At 47.2% G+C, this 18855-nt stretch overlaps 1 protein-coding gene across 1 annotated transcript in view; it reads left to right on the top strand.

Moving 5' to 3' along the window:
- The window catches only part of GRHL1 (grainyhead like transcription factor 1), a 45143-nt gene that overhangs the window by 3367 nt on the left and 22921 nt on the right, over positions 1-18855 (top strand). Inside the window, exons 2-8 of the mRNA XM_075145065.1 lie at positions 493-679; positions 3755-3825; positions 5290-5680; positions 6477-6553; positions 7359-7515; positions 8006-8117; positions 9090-9184. Of these exons, the coding sequence (XP_075001166.1) occupies positions 493-679; positions 3755-3825; positions 5290-5680; positions 6477-6553; positions 7359-7515; positions 8006-8117; positions 9090-9184 (1090 nt within the window). The remainder of the gene's footprint in view (positions 1-492; positions 680-3754; positions 3826-5289; positions 5681-6476; positions 6554-7358; positions 7516-8005; positions 8118-9089; positions 9185-18855) is intronic.

The raw sequence follows: 18855 nt of genomic DNA, 5'->3' as shown, positions 1-18855 counted from the left end.
AGGTGGTGTTTTCAGATACACTCTGAGAGGGAAGACACCTTCTTCTGGAAGCTCTAGGGGAAAGAGATGTTTCATTAATTCACATTTTCTAGTCCCACGTGGGAACTGGAGCAGGTTGCGGCTCGGTAGTGTTACGTAGGATGTGCTAGAGGTTTTGTAGGTGGTAGGCCAGTAAGCGCATGTAACTTTTTCTGTGTTGCATTCAGAGTGTGAGCAGGTCAGTGGTACTCTTAAATGGCTTTGCCATTTTATATAGGCTGGTGTAATCCAGCTGAGTTGGGTCAAGTTAATCCTGATTTACATTGAGCGGGAGTGAGATCAGAATTAGGTTTCTGGGCTTTTTGTGTTGACTAATCCTTGCAGTGCACTGAATCAGAATATGAACCCTGTGAAACTGGGGCAGCTAATTTTGAAGAACTTTAGGAATGTTTTTCATGTGTTCTAACAGGTGGCTTTTTTCTTTCTTCTTTCTTCTTTTTTCTGTGATTCAAGTAAAAGACCCGTGTTGGTTCTTCAGAATGACTCTCTCTACTCTCAGAGACGTCCTTACACCAGTGAAGATGAGGCCTGGAAAACCTTTCTTGAAAATCCCCTTACAGCAGCTACCAAAGCTATGATGAGCATCAATGGTGATGAAGACAGCGCAGCTGCCCTCGGACTGCTCTATGATTACTACAAGGTAGATTTGTGTGGGTACACTCTGGCAGGCAGCAGAGGTCCTGTTCTACCTGTGGAAAAGGTGTCATTTGCTAGAGGATTTTACAGAAGCTATGAATAAATCACAAGGACTTTAAACTATGTGGGTTTTAAATGGAAAAAATTTCATGTCCCTTTTTCTGAAAATTGGTTTATTTTTAGCTCAGTAAAACAAGATCCCCTGCATCTTAATGTAATGGGTCAAAAGCTTCAGTTGCACTTTGCTTGTCGACTCCAGGTTCTGCAGGAGGCAATGTATTATAGAAATAGTTGTGAAGAATGAGACTTTGGGAGCATATCCCTGTCTGAATGTAAATGCACATGGAGAAAGAAATTTCTCTCCTTTTGCTCACATGATCCCTATTCTGGTGAGACCGTTGGCTTTTGCTGGGGCTTTGATGTGCTACCTTAGTCTCAGCTGATACTAAGCTGTAACTACAGATTTTTGGTGGTGTGCGGGGCAGAAGTGTCCACCTGAAGGAGTTGCTGTCTGCATCCCTCTAACCTTCAGCTACTGTAATCTCTTAATCCTTTGGCAACTGTGGTTGTCTTCCCCAGCATTCACGGTCTTCTCGGAGACATGCGCCTTCCTAGATGCTCACAGATGAATTGAACAGTCAAACAGTTAACCTGGTTTGCATGGGGTACATCTTGCTGAGCTTTCTTTCCTAAATAGCAGAAGTCTAAGCCAGGGTAGTTATCCCGGTCCATGTCCAAGACAGTGGAGACCAGCAGACATTTTCAGGCAGAGAGGCATCCTGCTCACGTTAGATGCCTGCGTTACGGTGGCCTGGCTCACTGGGTGGAGATGCCTGTTTTTTCGTTGCTGAGCGTGCAGGGAGGCCAGGAGGCTGACTCGCGTGCCTGGCACTTTGGCTAGCGTCTTTTAATAGTAGTGAGTGCAATTGCCAGCCTTGGTATGTTCTTCAAGCACAAGGAGAGGCTGCCTTGTGCATACGAAATCCTTGCCTGTCCTTTTAAGAGTTGAACATGTCTTACGTATCAAAATATTCTTGTAATGCTTAATATGGAGATTAGCACTCCACACACACACGACAAAATGCCACAAACTCACTGATGTGGATGTTATTCAGCTAGTTTTGTGAGAAAACTGGCTTTCTGCTTTGTTGCCTGCACTTGCTATGCTCTTGGAAAAAAAACCCAACACTTTCACCAGAACGATTTTAATCCACAAAATCAATTTTGATTTCTAAACCTATAGATTACAAAGAGAACGCTGATATTGATGCTTCAGGCTTGGCAAAGCGGAAGGGATTTGCTGTACATTAATGTCTAATTCGGGGTTTCCTCTTATGTTTGGGTATCACAGCGGGTGTACAGAAAAACCAGTGAAACAACATGTATGCCACACACTTCCATGAAGCAAAATGGTTTAGAGGTTGGAAGATTTATTGAGGGCTGTTACAAAGTAATGCTAGAGGGACGATGTCTAGGCATTTCTAATACGCCCCCTCTGCATTATTAAAGGCAGCTGCTAAGATCACCTTCGTATTAAAAAAAACCCAACCAAACAAACAAACAAAAAAAAAACCACCCCAAAACAACGAAACCAAACAATTCGAGGTTTTTTCCACTAATGGGCTACCAGCTCAACTGTGGTTAATAAGGCCTTACGTGAAACAAATTTTTGATCAAAATCTAGAGTTTAGGAGTGTTGGACTTGAGGCCAAACGCGGCTTGGAAGACCCTTGTTTTTCAGTGACTAGTGAACGTCGGCCTCCTAGCAGCCTCCAGCTAGAGGTTCTCCAAATTTTGGTTACTGTGGAAAATCCAACAATTTTGCTTGATACTGGAGATTCCAGGTTATGTGGAAGAGCCAGGACTTAGGATTTAGTTGGGGACTGTTTAGAGAAGTATGCTGTTCACACAGGTATGCCATCAGTCTTCGAATTAGCACTAAAGCGGTGGTTCCCCGTGTTGCACCCAAGCTGGCAAACATGGGCAGTATCTGAGCAACCTTCAGCAAAGGAGAGTGGTGGGAGTTTACTCCTCCTTATAGCACAAAGTGTTTGCTTTGCTTATTTGGGAGGTGTGTTGAGGGTGACAAAAGTCCTGGGCACCGTATGTGTGTTCGCAGAGGAGCTTGTGTGGACTTGCTGCGCGGTCGAGGGGAGCTGAGCACCTCGGGCTTGTGCCAGTCGTGGCGAAAGCTGTTTGGGTCGCTGGGGCCCTGGCTGTGTGCTCTGGTGAACCGAGCCACCATAGGTCAAAGAGTTCACCTTCTTCTGTATGCCTTGGCCTTGCAGCACAGCCAGGAAAATGGCGTGTGTCTGTGTGTGGACAAGATGCCTTGTGTGATCGGTGTTGCAGTATGTGGTGCTTTCAGGGCAAATCTTGCCCATGGCATAAAATATGAGGAGCAGTATTGAGCTGTCTTAAATCCAGAGCACTGGTGGTTACCTTTCCTTTATGAAAGTTTTAATACAGTTTGGGCCAGTGTGATGTACGTGGCCATGCACAAAAATGAGCTGTAGCATCCCAATACACTTACTGACCCTGGTCGTCCCCGAAACCCCTGGTCTCTGAGGAGAAAGAAGAGCCTTGAGTGATCTTTGAGGAAGTGACCTAGAGAGCATGCGTTCAGGGCGAAGGGGCTGTGGAGCAGCGCCCTTTCACAAGCCTTGAGCTCATCTAGCAAGCTGAACCCTGCCAGCCTGCAGAGGAGAAAACCTGCACTGCCAGCACAAACCTGGGGACTCTCCTCCTGGTCCTGTTCACCCCAGTGCTGGTGCTCCAGCCAGCGATGGCCAGTTTTCTGCACTAGTTTTCCCGCTGCCTGGTGCTGGCAGGAGCCCAGGGCTGGCACAGCTGGCTGGATCAGCTACGCGGGGACCTGTGGGGCATCATCTGGGATGGGCCTGGCATCCCAAAGCCATGCGAACATCAGTCAAGCTGTAATGCTAATAATGACTGGTGTCGGAGAGCAATGCTTTCTTAATTTGACCAAATGGCTGTGTTTTGAGGAGCTAATTTTTTTTTTTTTTTTTTTTTTTGTGTGGAGGAAGAATGCAATTATAGTATGTCTTGTATTTCCTAGGTTCCAAGGGAGAGGAGATCTTCGACAGCTAAACCAGAGGTAGAACATCCTGACCAAGACCATAGCAAAAGGTATTAGTTTTTATTATTGCATGTCTGCTTATCTCCCTTCTCTCCTAGACCACCAAAGCTGCTGAGGGAAAGCACCTTGCTGCACTGCAGTGTTGTGCTGGAGGAGAGAAATTATTTGCTTTTACTCTTTGCCCCAAATTCCTGTGCTGCCCTAGGAACAGGATGGGATTGGACCATGATGTGGAGAGGCCCAAACTGCTTCTCATCACCATCCATCTGCTTTCTATGTACTGGTGTCATACAGTCAGTGTAGTAAAAGCTGCTCTTTTTAACACTAGGCAGAGCTTGGTAGCACAGGCACCCTTTCCCAGGGCTGTGGAGGTGACTGGTGACCCTTTTATTTTTGCATGCAGTTGCCTCAGTTGCTCACTGCAACTGATTTTGTTCTCGGGCACCAGCAGCATTGCTTCTTCGTGCATGGGCTGATAGGGAGGGACTTCAGAGTGCTTGTGATTTAGTTTTGGTTTTGTATTGTTTGTGGACTTCTTTTGTATCCTCTGGAACGCCTTTCTTTCTTCCTCTTCCTGGCCTCTCTCTCCTGTGCCTCCCAAGCAGAAGAAGATTAAGTAAATATTACAAATGTGAGGTTCATTCACATGCTTTAAGGACTCGAGGTGAGGTTTTTGTGGACTGGCTAAGCCAATTGAACAAGTCGTTGAGAAGAGCGGTCTGGTTCCCAGCCATGTGTTCCCACTGCTCCCCTCGTACCAGTTCTGGTCTTCCACTGACCCATAACCTAGCAGGAAAAGAAGAAGTGGCTAGTTTTCTGCCAGTGGAACAAGCCAAACTGGCTCACCAAGGGGACAGGGGAGCGTCAGAATTGGTGCAAAGGAGAGGGCAGGACCACGGTTGTGGGGAGGGAGAAAGGGAGGGCAGGCTGATTTAGTGGCTACTAGCTATGAGGTCAGCTCAGCCACAGATCTCAGTGTCGTCCTGGCAGAAATGAGTGTGGTGGGGTGGAGAGTGGGAAGTTATGCAAAGCACTCCAGGGAGTCTCGGTGTGGATTTTCTTGGGGTTTTGTGCATGAAAGAGGGGTGTAATTTCCCTATTAGTGCTTCCCGGGTGGCATGCAGTCCCAGGGCAGAGGAGCAGCAACCTTGCTCTCAGTCCTCCTCCATCCACCCAAGAGCAGTTTCATGGAGCCCGCGTGTGCCTATGTTGGTGGGAAGGGCCTCGAAACGCTTAGTTTTGGATCGCTGTTTTCCAGGCAGTGAGGATCTGGGCTGTGAACCGTCACCCTTTGCTCCAGGGTAATTCATCTCCAAGGTGGGGCTGTTAGCAGTGGGTGAGGTTTCTTTTTTGAATGAGTTTCTCAGCTTTTCAGGATTGAGCTGTTCTGCACAAGCAGGAGAGTTGGTATCAGCTGTCCTTGTCCAAAAGGCTGAGAAGTATTTCTAGCTCTTGTTTAATGAGAAAATGAGCTGTATAATTTACGCATGATTTTTTTTCTTTGTCCTTTAAAGGAACAGCATCCCAAATGTGACAGAACAGTCGCTCATTTCTGCTGGGGAAAACAGAGTCCAAGTTCTGAAAAATGTGCCTTTCAATATTGTCCTTCCACACACGCCCCAGATGGGCATGGACAAAAGAGGCCACCTTACAACCCCTGACACAACCGTCACTGTTTCAATTGCCACGATGCCCACCCATTCCATCAAAACGGAGACACAGCCCCATGGCTTTGCAGTGGGCATTCCGCCAAGCGTCTACCACCCCGAGCCCCCGGAGCGAGTGGTGGTCTTTGACAGGAACCTCAATCCTGACCAGTTCAGTTCCAACACCCAGCCTCAAAACTCCCAGAGGCGAACGCCAGACTCCACCTTCTCAGAGACTTTCAAGGAGGGCGTGCAAGAGGTACCAAGAGAGATGGTCACTGTGTGCATGTGTGCGTGTCTTGATCTGGATGGAGAGATCCAGTTCCATCTTTAATTGTTCTTGTTACGTGAGCCAGAAATCTGTCCAGGGATTTAGGAATACAAGACTTTCTCAGAAAGGTGCATAAGTATAACTTAGTAAATAAAACTTCACAACATGAAATCATTACCAAAAGCAAATGAGTAATCTTACTAGTGACAGAGCCTTTGGCTTGCAGAGTGTGGAAATAGTTATCTTGATCCACAGCAGCGGGCCAGGTTTTGCAAGAGTTCGGCACTCCGCAGTGCCTTTGCAGGTACCGAAGTGAGGTGACTATGTCTGTAAGCTTCCTTACTGCCAGTTTCTAGGTGTGGTGTGTGTCAGTGGAAAACAGTCGGTTTATCCAAGGGCCTTGAGTGAGAGTTAAACCTGGATGAAAATCCGTGTTTTTTGTTTTATGGTACCGACTGAAAACAGTAGCGTAACCATGTTTCTATTTTCAAGCCAGACCTCGAGGAACTGTGTAGCTATGCCCTTTCTTTGAGATTTGGGAAAGCTTTAAAATGTTGCCCTAAACTGACTCAGAAGGCTTGTGAGATGTTGTGCTTAGTTGGCACCCAAAAGTTTTGGATTAAAACCCTGCTCGAGTGTCCTGTTTGTACAGACCAAAAATCAGTTGTTATCTGATGATCAATTTGCCTGCCAGAAGTTCTGTGGTAACGAGTATCTGTTTAATCTTGACTTTTCTTGTTGCTGCTGTGTTAATTGTTGTGTTGTTTTGTTTTGTCTACCCCAGGTTTTCTTTCCTACTGAACTGAATCTCCGGATGGCCAACATGAATTCAGAAGATTATGTGTTTGACAGCATTTCTGGGTAATGCTTTAAGCCCCTTGCTTGCCTATATCCTCCTCTTCTCTTACAGTTGGCTTGTCCACGAGCAAGCAGTACAGCTCACTCCCTTCTGCGCTGAGTCTCTATCAGGCACTGGGGACGCTGTGGATCTCAAAACCACAACTGTGCCTGCTCATTTGAATTTCACAGTTGAAAATCCTACCTGTATCTTTAAGGAAAACTACATGCAGGGTTGGAAATACCACCCTGTTTCAGTCAATGTCCTTGTACCAACTCCCTGTCCCATGGGAAGATGCAGTGCTTCTGCAGTGGTCTCGTAGCTGGCTTCCAGCTGTGTCCCTCTCCCTGGCCTGCTTGCCTTGCTCTCTCCCTGTTGGAAATCTACAGCAGAAATAGGAAGCATGAAACTCATCTGAACTCCAAGGGAGGGGAATAAACTAGTTGTTTGGTTAGCTGCAGTTGACCAAGAGGGAAGAGGAGAAGACCGTGGCCACTGAATGGCTTATTAGCTTGTGAATTTAATTTAATTGCCAATAGATACTTCTCTGTTCCATGAGATCAGCTTGCTGCTCTCAGCCTGAATAGGGAGCTTCCAGTCTTGCCTGCTGATGTGTCTTGGGATTTAGCTTGCCAAGAACTTCTCTTAAATGTTCATTCATGAAGGAAATGGTTGAAAAAGGGGCTCATCCTGTTTTCCAACTTCCTTGCCTGTTGATGGCTTAGTGAGTCAACTAACGACTTTGGAATTTCTCCAGATTAAATGTGGAACATTTAATCGGCTTTCCAGGAAAATGCCTTAGCAATCACTGCCCTCTTCGCTCCGTAGGAATAACTTTGAATACACTCTGGAAGCCTCCAAGTCCCTCCGACAGAAGCCTGGGGACAGCACGATGACTTACCTGAATAAAGGTCAATTTTACCCGATCACGCTAAAAGAAGTCAGCAGCAGTGAAGGAATCCATCACCCCATCAGTAAAGTCCGAGTGAGTGGCTCTTGTGGTTTCTTGGGAAAAAGGGTGTGTGCAGTGGTAGCCTTAAACTCTTCCAAAGTGCAGTAATCTAAACCAGAGCATCAGCACTAAGGCCAGCTTACCCACTGTCTTACGTCAATGTTCATTCCTTTGCTGTCCACCTACTTCCAGACCAACCCATCCTGGCTCAGTCTGTTAAGAAGTGGTGTCAGCACTTGTGTAAAGGTGATGCAACACCTGGAATGAGATCCTTGAACTCCAGTTAGGAGAGCAGTTCTGCTCACCTCTGTTTATGACACAGAAAGCGCTGCTGTCTGCCTTCCTGTTTGGCAGCGGTGTGCCAGGTATTCTGCAGTGCATCAAGTTGGAAAGCCTAAAGCAGAAAATTTGATACCGAGGAGAACTTCCAAAACAAATGTACTCTGTGGCCTTTTCTCTTTCATGTGTTTGCGTTGTATTTTATTTTTTTTTTTTAATCTTACCCCTCCCCCTCTCCTTTCAGAGTGTCATCATGGTCGTGTTTGCTGAAGACAAAACAAGAGAAGATCAGCTCAGGCACTGGAAATACTGGCACTCAAGACAGCACACGGCCAAACAAAGATGCATTGACATAGGTAAGGAACATTCTCATTGCTGATGTCAAGCTCCAAACCTAATTCCTTGGCAAGATTTGGTTTTCTGTTAAAGCTTTGTTATTTTAAGGAACCTTTGGATCATGCTCTCTACTATCCATAGCTTTGCTGAAAGCCTGGAGAGAGCTTTTGATTGCTTGAGCTAATGCTGGAGTTTTTAGGACTCCTTAAAGAGGCTGATTTTTGGAGGATTTTAGTTGGTGAGCAGTCCGAGTTTAGGGTTTTGCCTTGATAGATCTAACACCCCCTCCAAACTACAGTTGCTTTGGCATATCCTGGTGCTTGTAGCTAAATCGCAGCTTATAGACTCTGTGGCTGTCCCAAATACTGTATTTCTTCAAAGGACAAGATCCTTGTAGAAATACCTCGACACTAATGATCCTCCTTCCCACAGCTTCGCTCACAACTGGTCTTTGGTACACATAAAAAAAGAAAACACTGCAAATTTCCACTTGCCTCCAGACAAGGCTGGGGCTGGCTGGCTTCCAGCCTTCTCTGGCTGAAGGCTGGGTTGTACTTCTAGTCCCTTCATTCTGTGAATAAAAGCAGGGATTAATCACTTGGCACTTAAAGCAGACGCGCATGCAAATCTTTGTTTGTTATTGAAGGACTTTTATTGAGAGCTTATGCCCTTGCCGTACAGGGTAGAGTTTCCCGCACACAGCAGGCTATGGCGCAGGACGTGCGATATTTGGGATGGCTGCCTTTCTCACTGGAGTTTCTAGTTTGGAATTTCTGCCGAGTCCCATTTTCCTCCTTCCTCCTGTTTGTTGTATTTTGTTTTTGCTTGAGAACCATTTCCAGCCTTTTTAACGATCCATTCTTAAGTACAGTTCAGCTTCCTTTGTCCCCAAGGGGTTGCTGAGGAGTTGCAGTTTCTAGCTGCTTTGTGTGGTTAAGGACTCCAGGTGGTATCTCCTCTTCCTCTCCCTCATGCATCCTTCTTTCTAACAGCTGACTACAAGGAGAGCTTCAACACCATCAGTAACATTGAGGAGATCGCGTACAACGCCATATCCTTCACTTGGGACATCAATGAGGAAGCAAAGGTATGTGACCACGATTATATTTCCTGTCCTTTTAGCAGATTTGGGGGCTGGGGGAGGGGAAGGGTGTGTGGCCTACCTGGTGATTAGCATGTAACAAGTTTGTTTACGCTCTTACATTAGGCAAAACCTTCTGGCTATTTCTTAAGAGGGTTTGCATGTGCAACTGCGGAGAGCTTTGCAACTGCTTTAAGGTTCTTGGCAGAACTGCCTACCTGACAGACAAGTACTGACAAAAGGAAGCGCTGAGCATTTCCAGAGCAGATGAAGTGGTGCGGGAGGTGTGATGGAGTGTAGTTGGGCTTGGCAGGGAGCACAGAGTTTCTTGGAGGATCCCTGCGAGAGGCAGGGGCCAGCTTCTGAGGGAGTTAAAGCTGTGGCAATGGGCTTGCCTTTAGCAGAAGAAGGGAGTAGCTGCTGCCATTGAGCTCCCAAAGCATGCGTTACTGAAACCGCGGATCCCAACATCCCGTGACCTATTTCAAGTTAGAGCAGCCTTCTGGTGAACTCTGGTTTGATCTTTTTTCGGAACTGTGGGCACTACGGTAGATGTGTAAGTACAGGCAGCTTCCCTAGCTAGTAGCTAACTGCAGCTGTTTGAAGCCACTCCAGCCTTTGAAAAAGGCCCGTGCATCTTTTGGGTGCCAGGACAGCAGGTCAGAGAGTGGAGTCACATCCGTTCCAAAGGCATTTCCCACTGCTTTGTTGCTGGAGTCAAAGTGCAGGAGTTTTCTTTGGAGAGTTTCGTTACTTCCTGGGTTTTCATTAAAAATTGGGAACGGTTTCCTTCAATTTTTGGAGGCTGGCTGTTCCCTTGCTAGTACGTCATGTGCTAGTCACCAGCATCATGGGGAAAACTACGGGTGGCTGCAGAGTGCCACGTCTAGGGAGAGCCCTAGCTTGGGGGACACAGGAGCTCTCAGCAGAGAATGCAAAGGTGCTCTGGAGCTGTGTGTGCCACCATGCTCTGCAGGAGGCACAAAGGACGGTGTCACTGCACAGAGCTCACTGTCACCACGAGCTTTCCTCTGTGCAGCACGAAACCTTTGGAGAAAAGAGAGAGGGGGCGTTGTGTGGGGGCTGCTGTTGGGTTTCAGCTCTGTGGGAGAAGTTTGAGATGTTTGGCCGGCAGCAGCGAGGAGCTGTGTGTGCTGCTGCTGAAAGTTCTGCCTTGCAGCGTGCGTGACATTACTTCTGGGGCTGGTGTTGGGTGCCAGGCTTCCCTGTTCACCAGATTTGGCTTCAGTTGGGTTGAGAGGGATGGCAGGGAGGGCCTTACCTCCCGGAGGATGCTAAAAAGCTGATGTGATTTTTGAAGCATGAAGCACTTGGCTATGTGAACAAACAGATGAAGCTTCAGAAGGGCTGTCAAAAGGAGGCAGTAAGTATTCCCAAAATGGTATCCTGCTGCCATAGCCAGTCTAACATTGTCCCATTCAAGGAACTCTGATAATCTCTGTCTGCGAGGTACTGGAGGGCTTAGGATTTGCACGCAGGGATGGATCATGCAGACAGAGTGATGATTTCAGATCCCCAGGGAGTCAGAAGCATTTTGCAGCTCTGCAACTGCCTCTCTGCTGGCTGAGCCATCCTACAGCAGTAGGGACAGGCCGCTAACTCAGGAGCAGGGCTTAGAGCTGGTGCTGAGAACCCTGTGGCTGCCCCAAGGAAAGCCATCCCTTCCCACCAGGTGACAGAGCCCAGCCCTCTGAAGCAGGTGGTTATTGCCCAGGTGCTCTACAGACCCCTGAATAAGTAGTTTCAGTCCATAGTGAACTTGCCAATAGCAGCTTGAAAAGGTCTAAGGACCCTCAAGGTGATATTTCAGCTAAGAGCTGAACTTCATGGGATGAGGTGGTGTGGGGAGGTGTGACTCACACTGGTTTTGCAGCTACATAGGCAAATTTACCGTCAGATTCACAGTCTTAGTGTGTGAGACCCATATACTCTCAGTATTGATTTCTGTAAACCTGCAGAGAGGACTGTGGATACCAAGAGTGCAAGCCTTCTGATCCTGGGATCAGAATCATATTAAGACAAAAATACTCTGGACTTTAGTGTTCAAAGAATTGGCAATTTTTGGAAATGATCTGTGTGTTTAAGCGTCTGTTTAACTTTATTTTTTTTTCCCTGAGTGGATGCGTTTTGTCAATGGTTGGATTTCTCACCAGTAGAGCTGCAGTTCTTTCTCAACTCCTGTGATCTTATCAGGAGATGCCTGAGCCAATTTCAACAATTTTTATTGCATGGTTCGTTTACCTTGCATGCTCTCTCTCCCTCTCTCTCTTCCCCCCCTCCCCCCTCTCTTTTATTTTCCTTTTTTTTTCTTTCCTTTTTCTTCCCCCCCAAATAATAGTCTTGAAGTATATGAAGAGAGCAGGCAATAAAGAGAGCTGAGTTTCTGATGCTACAGAAATTCCTCCACAGTAATACAGTGTCTTATGTTTAATAACAGCAGCAATGTTGCGTAGATGATATGTTTAACCAGCTAGCAAGCCTTGATTATTAGAAACTTGCTTCCTGAGCCCTGGAGTTACCTGGACCAGAGCCAAATGATTCTCCTGGGGTTGCTGCTTCTCCCATTTCTCTCTTGCTCTTGCTCCCAGTTCGCTGTGGGAATGATTTGGTCCTGTGCACCTCCTGTGGGAGGTGATGAGGCTCTGCATCTGGGCTTTCTGATGTAATTACTCATTTAGGCACCCAGGGCTCTGGGTGTGTGTCAGATTTAAGGGAGAAATAGCGTATTATCACAAGAAGTTACCCCTAGCAGCTGTGGGCCCAGGTACTTGCCCTTCTTGTGCTAGCCCTCATTGTGGGGATGTACAGGAATACCGGACCTCTGCTGCTTTGTCCGTGCAGGAGGGTGTCACCTGCCTGAGAGAGTGCTTTGCCAGTCCCCTTGGGGCGCTTTAGGGATTTTGTAAAGTACAGCTTTCTGGTGAAGAAACACTGTTTTCAGGCGATACGAGTCATGTGCTCACTCTGTAGCAAGGAAAATGTGCAGATTTTGCAGCTGTGGAGTTGGGGGATGGAAAGGATGTTTGAGATGCCCTCAGCAACAAGTATTTCCCAATTGCGTTGTGCTGGGAGAGCTGAGGGCAACTCCAGGGCTTTGGACGCCGGACGCAGCAGGCAGGTCTGGCTCTGCACAGATGGAGTTGTCACACAGCTGGATGCGCTGGTGTGCTGTTTGTGAGCCCGTGTGTGGGGAAATCAGGAGTATTTCATGCATGACAGACACTTCCCACTCTGGGACCAGACAGTGTCCATGAGTTTTGGAGCAAATGCTGTGTGCTTCTTTCTGGCAGCTCCTCTCTGCCCTCTTCTGTTGCTTTGGGACATCACAGGAGCTGCTAGAAGCGGCCACTTTAGAAGAGTGGTGGGTTAAGTATTCTCTGACCTTTGCAAGAGTGTGTTCAAGCTGGAAAAGGGCCCAGGATTCAAAGCCTCCTTGCTCTGAGGCAGTGAAGGGAGCTGAGGGTGGGGAGGAAGGCCAGGCTTCGAGAGGGAAAGACAGACTGCCCTGAAGTGGTGCTCCTGAGATTGGAAGGAGAGCGAGGTCAGGGTTAGAAAGATTGCCAAGAGTGGGGAAGCAGTGATTCAGGTGGGCTTCCAGGTGTCCGTGTTAGAGGTGAGGTCTGACCCCACCACCTGACAGACCAAGGGAGGGGAAGAATTGGATGAGGAGACAATCATGCTTTGTGAGAAGAAAAAGGGAGATGGTGAACTGGGAAATTACTTGATGAACTGGTGTGTTGTTGAATGGGATATTTAGGAAAGCCAGCGCAGCTACTCAGTCAGGAGCCATCCTGGTTGAGTGGAAGCGTGGTCCGATGAGTCTGACAAAGATGTGTAGCTGATATTCGCTTGCACGCAACAGGTAATGCCGGAGTTACCCTGAGGCTTGTGGAGACTTCAAACAGTTTCCCATCCTGTCCCGGACGTCTGCCATGTTGGGCAGACAGTCAAGGTGGGGTTCTTCTGCAAAGAAGCTTTTAGATGTCTGAACACAAGCTCGTCATCTTTTGCTTCTATGACTTCATTAGGGATGGGGTGTCTAGAGCTGGGATGGAGCTTTCTCTGGAGGATCCTGCCCCTCCTTGTTGACTGAGCAGGCTTGGCCATCTTTGGGGATTTTAAAGGTTGGGAAGAGGAATCCTGTCTTTGCAGCCCTTTTTGTGTCTTTGACCTCCGTATGTCAATCAGGAGAAGTGTTTGTAGGTTCAGGTCATGAGTTTATGAGGCTGGGAACCGTCTCTTCTCAGGTCTGTACAGCATGCCCAGTTCTCCTTCTCTTGGTTGGTACCCATTAGAGGTCTTCTAATGAAAATTGCCACTATGTGCATGGTTAAGTGCACGTTTCTTTTGAGTGTTTCCAGCTACTCTTCATAGTGTTGGCCATTGTCCTGTTACCTCTGTTGTGTTACCCGTTAGGCTGTGAAGCAAATTCTGTATCCCTTAACTCTGGCCTGGGGACATGGCCTGCTCTCAGGTCAGTAGCAGTCGAACAATCTGGACAGATCGGTTTCCCCAGCGTTAACTGGCTTTGCTGGATCCCGCTTTGCTCAAATCCCGTCTGAGCTCCTGCCCCATGGAGCAGGAGGGTCAGGGCCTCATGTCTGAACAGGGCGAGTTGTTGTCTACATGGTGATTGCAAGAGCCTCCTTGCCCCGTTTTTGTAGTCCTAACAGTGCAAGGACCCTGCTGTTGTGCTGGGGCACCCCTTCCACGCTTGCCAACGGGTCACTTTTGGAATGTAGTGTTGCTTCCAGCAGCTCCCAGAGAAGGGCCCCCGTGGAGGTCTTCTGTCTGGCTTGCTTTAGGCTGGATGGTGGGACTGTAGCCAAAAATGATGTCACTGCACATCAAGGACTCTATTGTCCTCCCACTCCTTCCCTCAAGAAAAAAAAAAGGCGTTGTAAGCTAGATGCTCTGTGTGAAAAGACCCTTTCTACTAAAAAGGGGATACATGGTAAGGGTGTAATGGGCGTTTTGAGCTGGAGAATGTCATGGTAGAGCTTTTTGTTGTCTTTCCACCAAAGGGGAGGTGCTGTGTTATCTCTTAAGTGATGCCCTGAATGACAGAGCAATTAAACAATGCTGCCTTTTTTTTTTTTTTTTTTTTTTTTTTTGTCAAGAAAGGTGGAATGGTCCTGTGTTACAGTAATTTGCAGCTAATTTGGGATGAGCCTTTTGAAATAGCAGATTGGGCAACAAGGGTGGTCTTCTGGCAGATCCTCATGTGTCTTGATTGAAGTTCTTGGGCAGGATTTTTTGTTCAGCTCAAATTTTGAGCTGAATTTTTGAAGAGGGTGGATCTCTTGCAACAACTTGAAGTAAGGCTGGGGTGTACATCACTGATTTATTTTAAGAGTTCATCCTAGCATAATCCCCACTTGGTGTTCACTGTAGGAAGAATTTCAACTTTTTTGATTGATGAATATTGCATACATTTATATGGATGCCATTGTAATGAAACAGCAGTCATATGCCTCATTAAAGAAGGTGTTGCCACCTTCAGCAGCATTGAGGAGGTACAGGTTTGGCTAGTTGGAAATGAAACTATGAAATCTGATGAGTCAAACATACTTAAAGAGATTGGTTTGAAGCCAAGGCTGCAGACCACAAGTACTTTGAGGCGCAAGTACACACAGCCTTTGGAGCAGTGACATAGGAAAGTCATAGCAAGTATTGCTTACCTGCCTCTTAATGCAGACCTCTCCCTGCTTTGTCCTGGGTTTTCTTAAAAACAAGCATGTGTTGCCCTTGATTTTAAGCGTTGCAAATTAGAAGCAGGTTTTCAACTCGCAGTTTTTCTTCAGAACTTGTTGTCCCAAACTCCACCATCCGTCTGGTCTTCCAGCCTCCAACTACGGAGCTCACAGTGTATTTCCTAAAGCTGAAAGAAAAATCCTTCTGACCTTAGCTTTTCTATAGAGAAAACTGGGAGGTGATTTTTTTTTTTTCTTTTTCTCCATTCCTTTTATACCTGATGGCAGTGCTTCCTTTTCAGCCATTTTTGCGCCTTTGTAGACTTAATTCTTTCAGTTTTGTGTTGGTTTTGGTTTTTTTTGTTGGTGGTTGTTTTGGGGTTTGGCTTGTTCATTTGGAGGGGGTGGGTTGGTTTTTGGGGCTGTGGTTGTTTTTTGGGGTTTTTTGTTTTTGGTTTGTTTTTTTTTTTACGTATCGCCACTTTTTTGCCAAACTGCTGGTTTTACTTTCTTTCCAACCAACCTGACAAAAGCTGACACCTGGCCCTGCACCTTTATCTTATCGGAGCGTGGGGTGGGAGGAAGCATCAGTAGGACTGGGAACCTCTATCCCCAGGTTTCCCACGTGTTGCGAGCGGAGACATTCCTGTATTTCCTTGCCTCAGAAGAGGTTGGAATAACAATCAGCGTTGCTCTTTGTGAGCAGGAATATGTATTTTCCTTTTATTACCATTCATTTTTGTTTTGTTGATGGAGTGAACTTGCTAGGAGGATGTTTTCTTATCCAGGGCTGGGTCATGTTTCCCACTTGGCATTCCTTGCTGTGGTGTGGGACCCGCGATGTGTTTTGTGTCAGTCACCCAAATTGGGCTTGGTAGGTTTGACTGCAAACTAACTTCCCTGGGCTGCGAGCAGGATGGTGCTGGGTCTGGCTGAGTGGAGCTGGAACGGATGTGGCCCTATCACACATCTGCCAGACAAGCCTTATTTGGAGCGTCCGAGCCCAAAGGCAGGAGGCAGCTGGGGAGCCCACAGGTGCACGAGTTGCCCAATTTTTTTATCTCTCTTTCCTGGCTCGCCTCCTGCTGATGCAAAACCTGTGGTGCATGTGGGAGGTGAAGAAACGAATGTGAGAGCAGTAAGATTAGCCACCTCTCAGGTGATCTGTACCAAGCTTCCCCCCCCCCCCCCCCACTTCTTTTAAAGACGGAACAGTCTTCCCAGTGCTGCTTTCTTAGGACATGCCTTCGGATGTGTGCAGGCAGACCCGTGCTTGCCCTGCCTGCACTCCGAGCTGCCTGGCCGTGACCCAGCGCCAGTCCTGGAAGCCACGTAGCTACGTTAGCACGGCGCGGTGCCCAGGCTGACAGCTCTGCCTCTCGAAGGGCTTGGAGCTGCGCTGGTGTAATTCATAGGGCTTTTGGGCTGGCGGTGATTTGCATCCAGCCAGCTCACAGCACAGATGAAGCACGTTAAGGCCTATCTTGTATTACGCCCATGTGGACAAATCTTTAGGAGAAGACCCTTTATTTTTCCCTTTTATGTTTGTATTTGTTCAAGTCTTTAGAGAAACCACATGCTTTCAGCCATCAGCATTTAAATAACAACCTTTGAGCTTCCGGATAATTTTTCTTTAGTAGAGGGCTGATAAATGAGTTGTTTGTGGAATTTGGGCCTAGGGCTGCTCCTTCAGCCAGCCAGCGAGGAGTGCTGTGACCAAATGGCTGCATACCCCTGAATTGCACACGCATCTGCGGGAGACCAAGCAACCTGGCGGCTCCTGGGCTTTGCACTGACATTCCCAGAATTCCTGCTGGCAGCCCGGGTGGGGAGCCGCTGTGTCCGGGCGTTGGTGATAGCTGTGTAGCTTCCCACTCCCTCGTGTGGGATGGTGCGTGTCTTTGTTCTCCGAGGGAGCCTGTGCAGGCGGAGAAGGAGGGAGTTTTCATGTCCTCTGGTCCATACCCACGTGCTGTTATTTAGATCTGATGGATCCTTTACCTTATTTGTTCCTCTGGTTTTTAATCTGCTGTTGTAGCCTCAAAGGCTCCTCCACATCTCAGTTTGGTTGAGGGTTTCTATGACCCTTTGTCCTGCAAAAAGTGAAAATAATACGTAGATCAAGTCAGCTGCGCGGTGACTGCTGCCCTCCCCAGCCAGAGACCGCAGGAATGGCCGCGCTGCTCCGAGGGAGAGCAAAGCGAGGTGCCGCGTGGGTCCCCTTGTGCGAGGGCTGCCTGCGGCCTCAGGCTGGCCTGCGAGCAGGATGCACGGTGATCGGTTCACGGGCGAGACACTGCCTTTGTGACGGGGAAGTGGTCCCAGGACACACTGGAATCCCTTTGCCTACTGTGTCTTGGGCAGAACATTGAAATCATTTAGCCATGGTTGTTATGTTGTAGGCTCCAAACTCTGTATTCTGTCCAAACACAGTAATCCAAAATCAAAAGCATTCTGACAATTTCAAGTTGAATATAACATTAAAATGAGAGGCTTTTGCCTACTAATGATAGAAAAGAGCTAAAGTTTTATCTGAATTCTCAACAGAGAAAGAAATACCTAATGGACATGGATTATTGAGTGATGTCTTCATCCTCTGGGTACAAAAATACAATGGAGCATAAATAGGAAGAGGTGAATTCAATTTAAGTGTCTTCTATTGAAATGAAAGCCCTGTGGAGCAATGTGATCAGATTGGAATAGTCCCAAGTCTGTCTGTGTAGGGTCTTATCCAGAAGGACGTACAAGACTGTGCACGACGGGAGATCTGTTACGTGGCCATTATAGTGTTACCCACGCCTGTGTTTGCCGGGGACTGGCCAGAGCTTACAGTGTGCTAATACCCATCCGAGTTGCTTTCCATTACCTATGGCAACCCCAGACATTGTTGGTGTGTACCTACATATCGTTCCTTTTTAACTTTGCTTTGCAGTGAGTCAGAAGAGGCTGTACAAGGTGACATTTCATCTAAAGCTGCTGCATATGTAGCCTTTGGACTAATCAAAATTGCTGGTGCTTTTTGTGTGACAAGAGCACGGCGTCCAAGATAAACCGAGGAGAAGAGATCTGGGTATGCAAGCCTTCATTTAAAAAAGGCATCTTTCATCTCGCTGACAGCGAGGTTCCTGCAGCGCTCTGATTGCCCTTTAATTATGCCTGTTTTTCCTGGTTTGTTTGAAAGGCAGATCTTGTTAGAAAAAGGTGCTGTGTGGAAAGAACTTGGCTGTCTCTGCTGCCCTTCCTTGAGGGCACACAGCAGAGCTGCCAGATTAATTTTTTTTTTTCTGCATTATTAAAATGGAAGATTGTTTCTCGTAGGTTTGAACGTAGGCACGGTGTGTTTCTCCTGAGTTACGCGAGGAGGGGCGCGAGTGGTCGGGTGGTTAAAGCAGACCGGGAAGTCATGAGGTCTGGCTTCTTCCCACGCTGACTTCCAGCGTGATCCCGGAGGAGGTGCTTTAATCCTTCTGCCTTCTGTCTTTCGTTGTGTGCGGCTGGGCTGCTGCTCGTCTGCCACAAAAGCTGCAGGAAACCCAGCCTGGTGTTGGGTGGAGGAGGGTCTGTACTATGTTGGGTTGAACCTCACCAGATGTGGGGGGTTAACGGCTCGTACCAGCTCGCAGGTTTCATGCTGTTTGGTGTTTTATCTTTAAACTTCGCCTTTGTGGAGCCATTTGTCTCGATGAGAATCTCAGCTTTCATTAATAATAATAAAAAAAGCACAAAAAAAAATCAACAAAAAAGAAAAGGAAAATAAAGCCTGGCTTTGGTTGGAGAGAAAACCTGGAAATATGATTCAAATATAGACTAAAGGCTTAACTGCCAAGCAAGCGAAATAGCTTGAGAACAGGTCTCTAATCCTTTTAGAAATCTCAGTTTTAAAGAAAATCTGCGTAACTTTTGAAGGCTTGACTCATGTTTGTAAGTGCTTGGGCTTGACAATGCTCTATTTTTAAATGCTGT

This window comes from Calonectris borealis, chromosome 3 (genome assembly GCF_964195595.1).
Source record: "Calonectris borealis chromosome 3, bCalBor7.hap1.2, whole genome shotgun sequence".
Taxonomy (NCBI): domain Eukaryota; kingdom Metazoa; phylum Chordata; class Aves; order Procellariiformes; family Procellariidae; genus Calonectris; species Calonectris borealis.
Note: the sequence above shows the minus strand (reverse complement) of the source record. Positions and strands in the feature narration are given on the sequence as shown.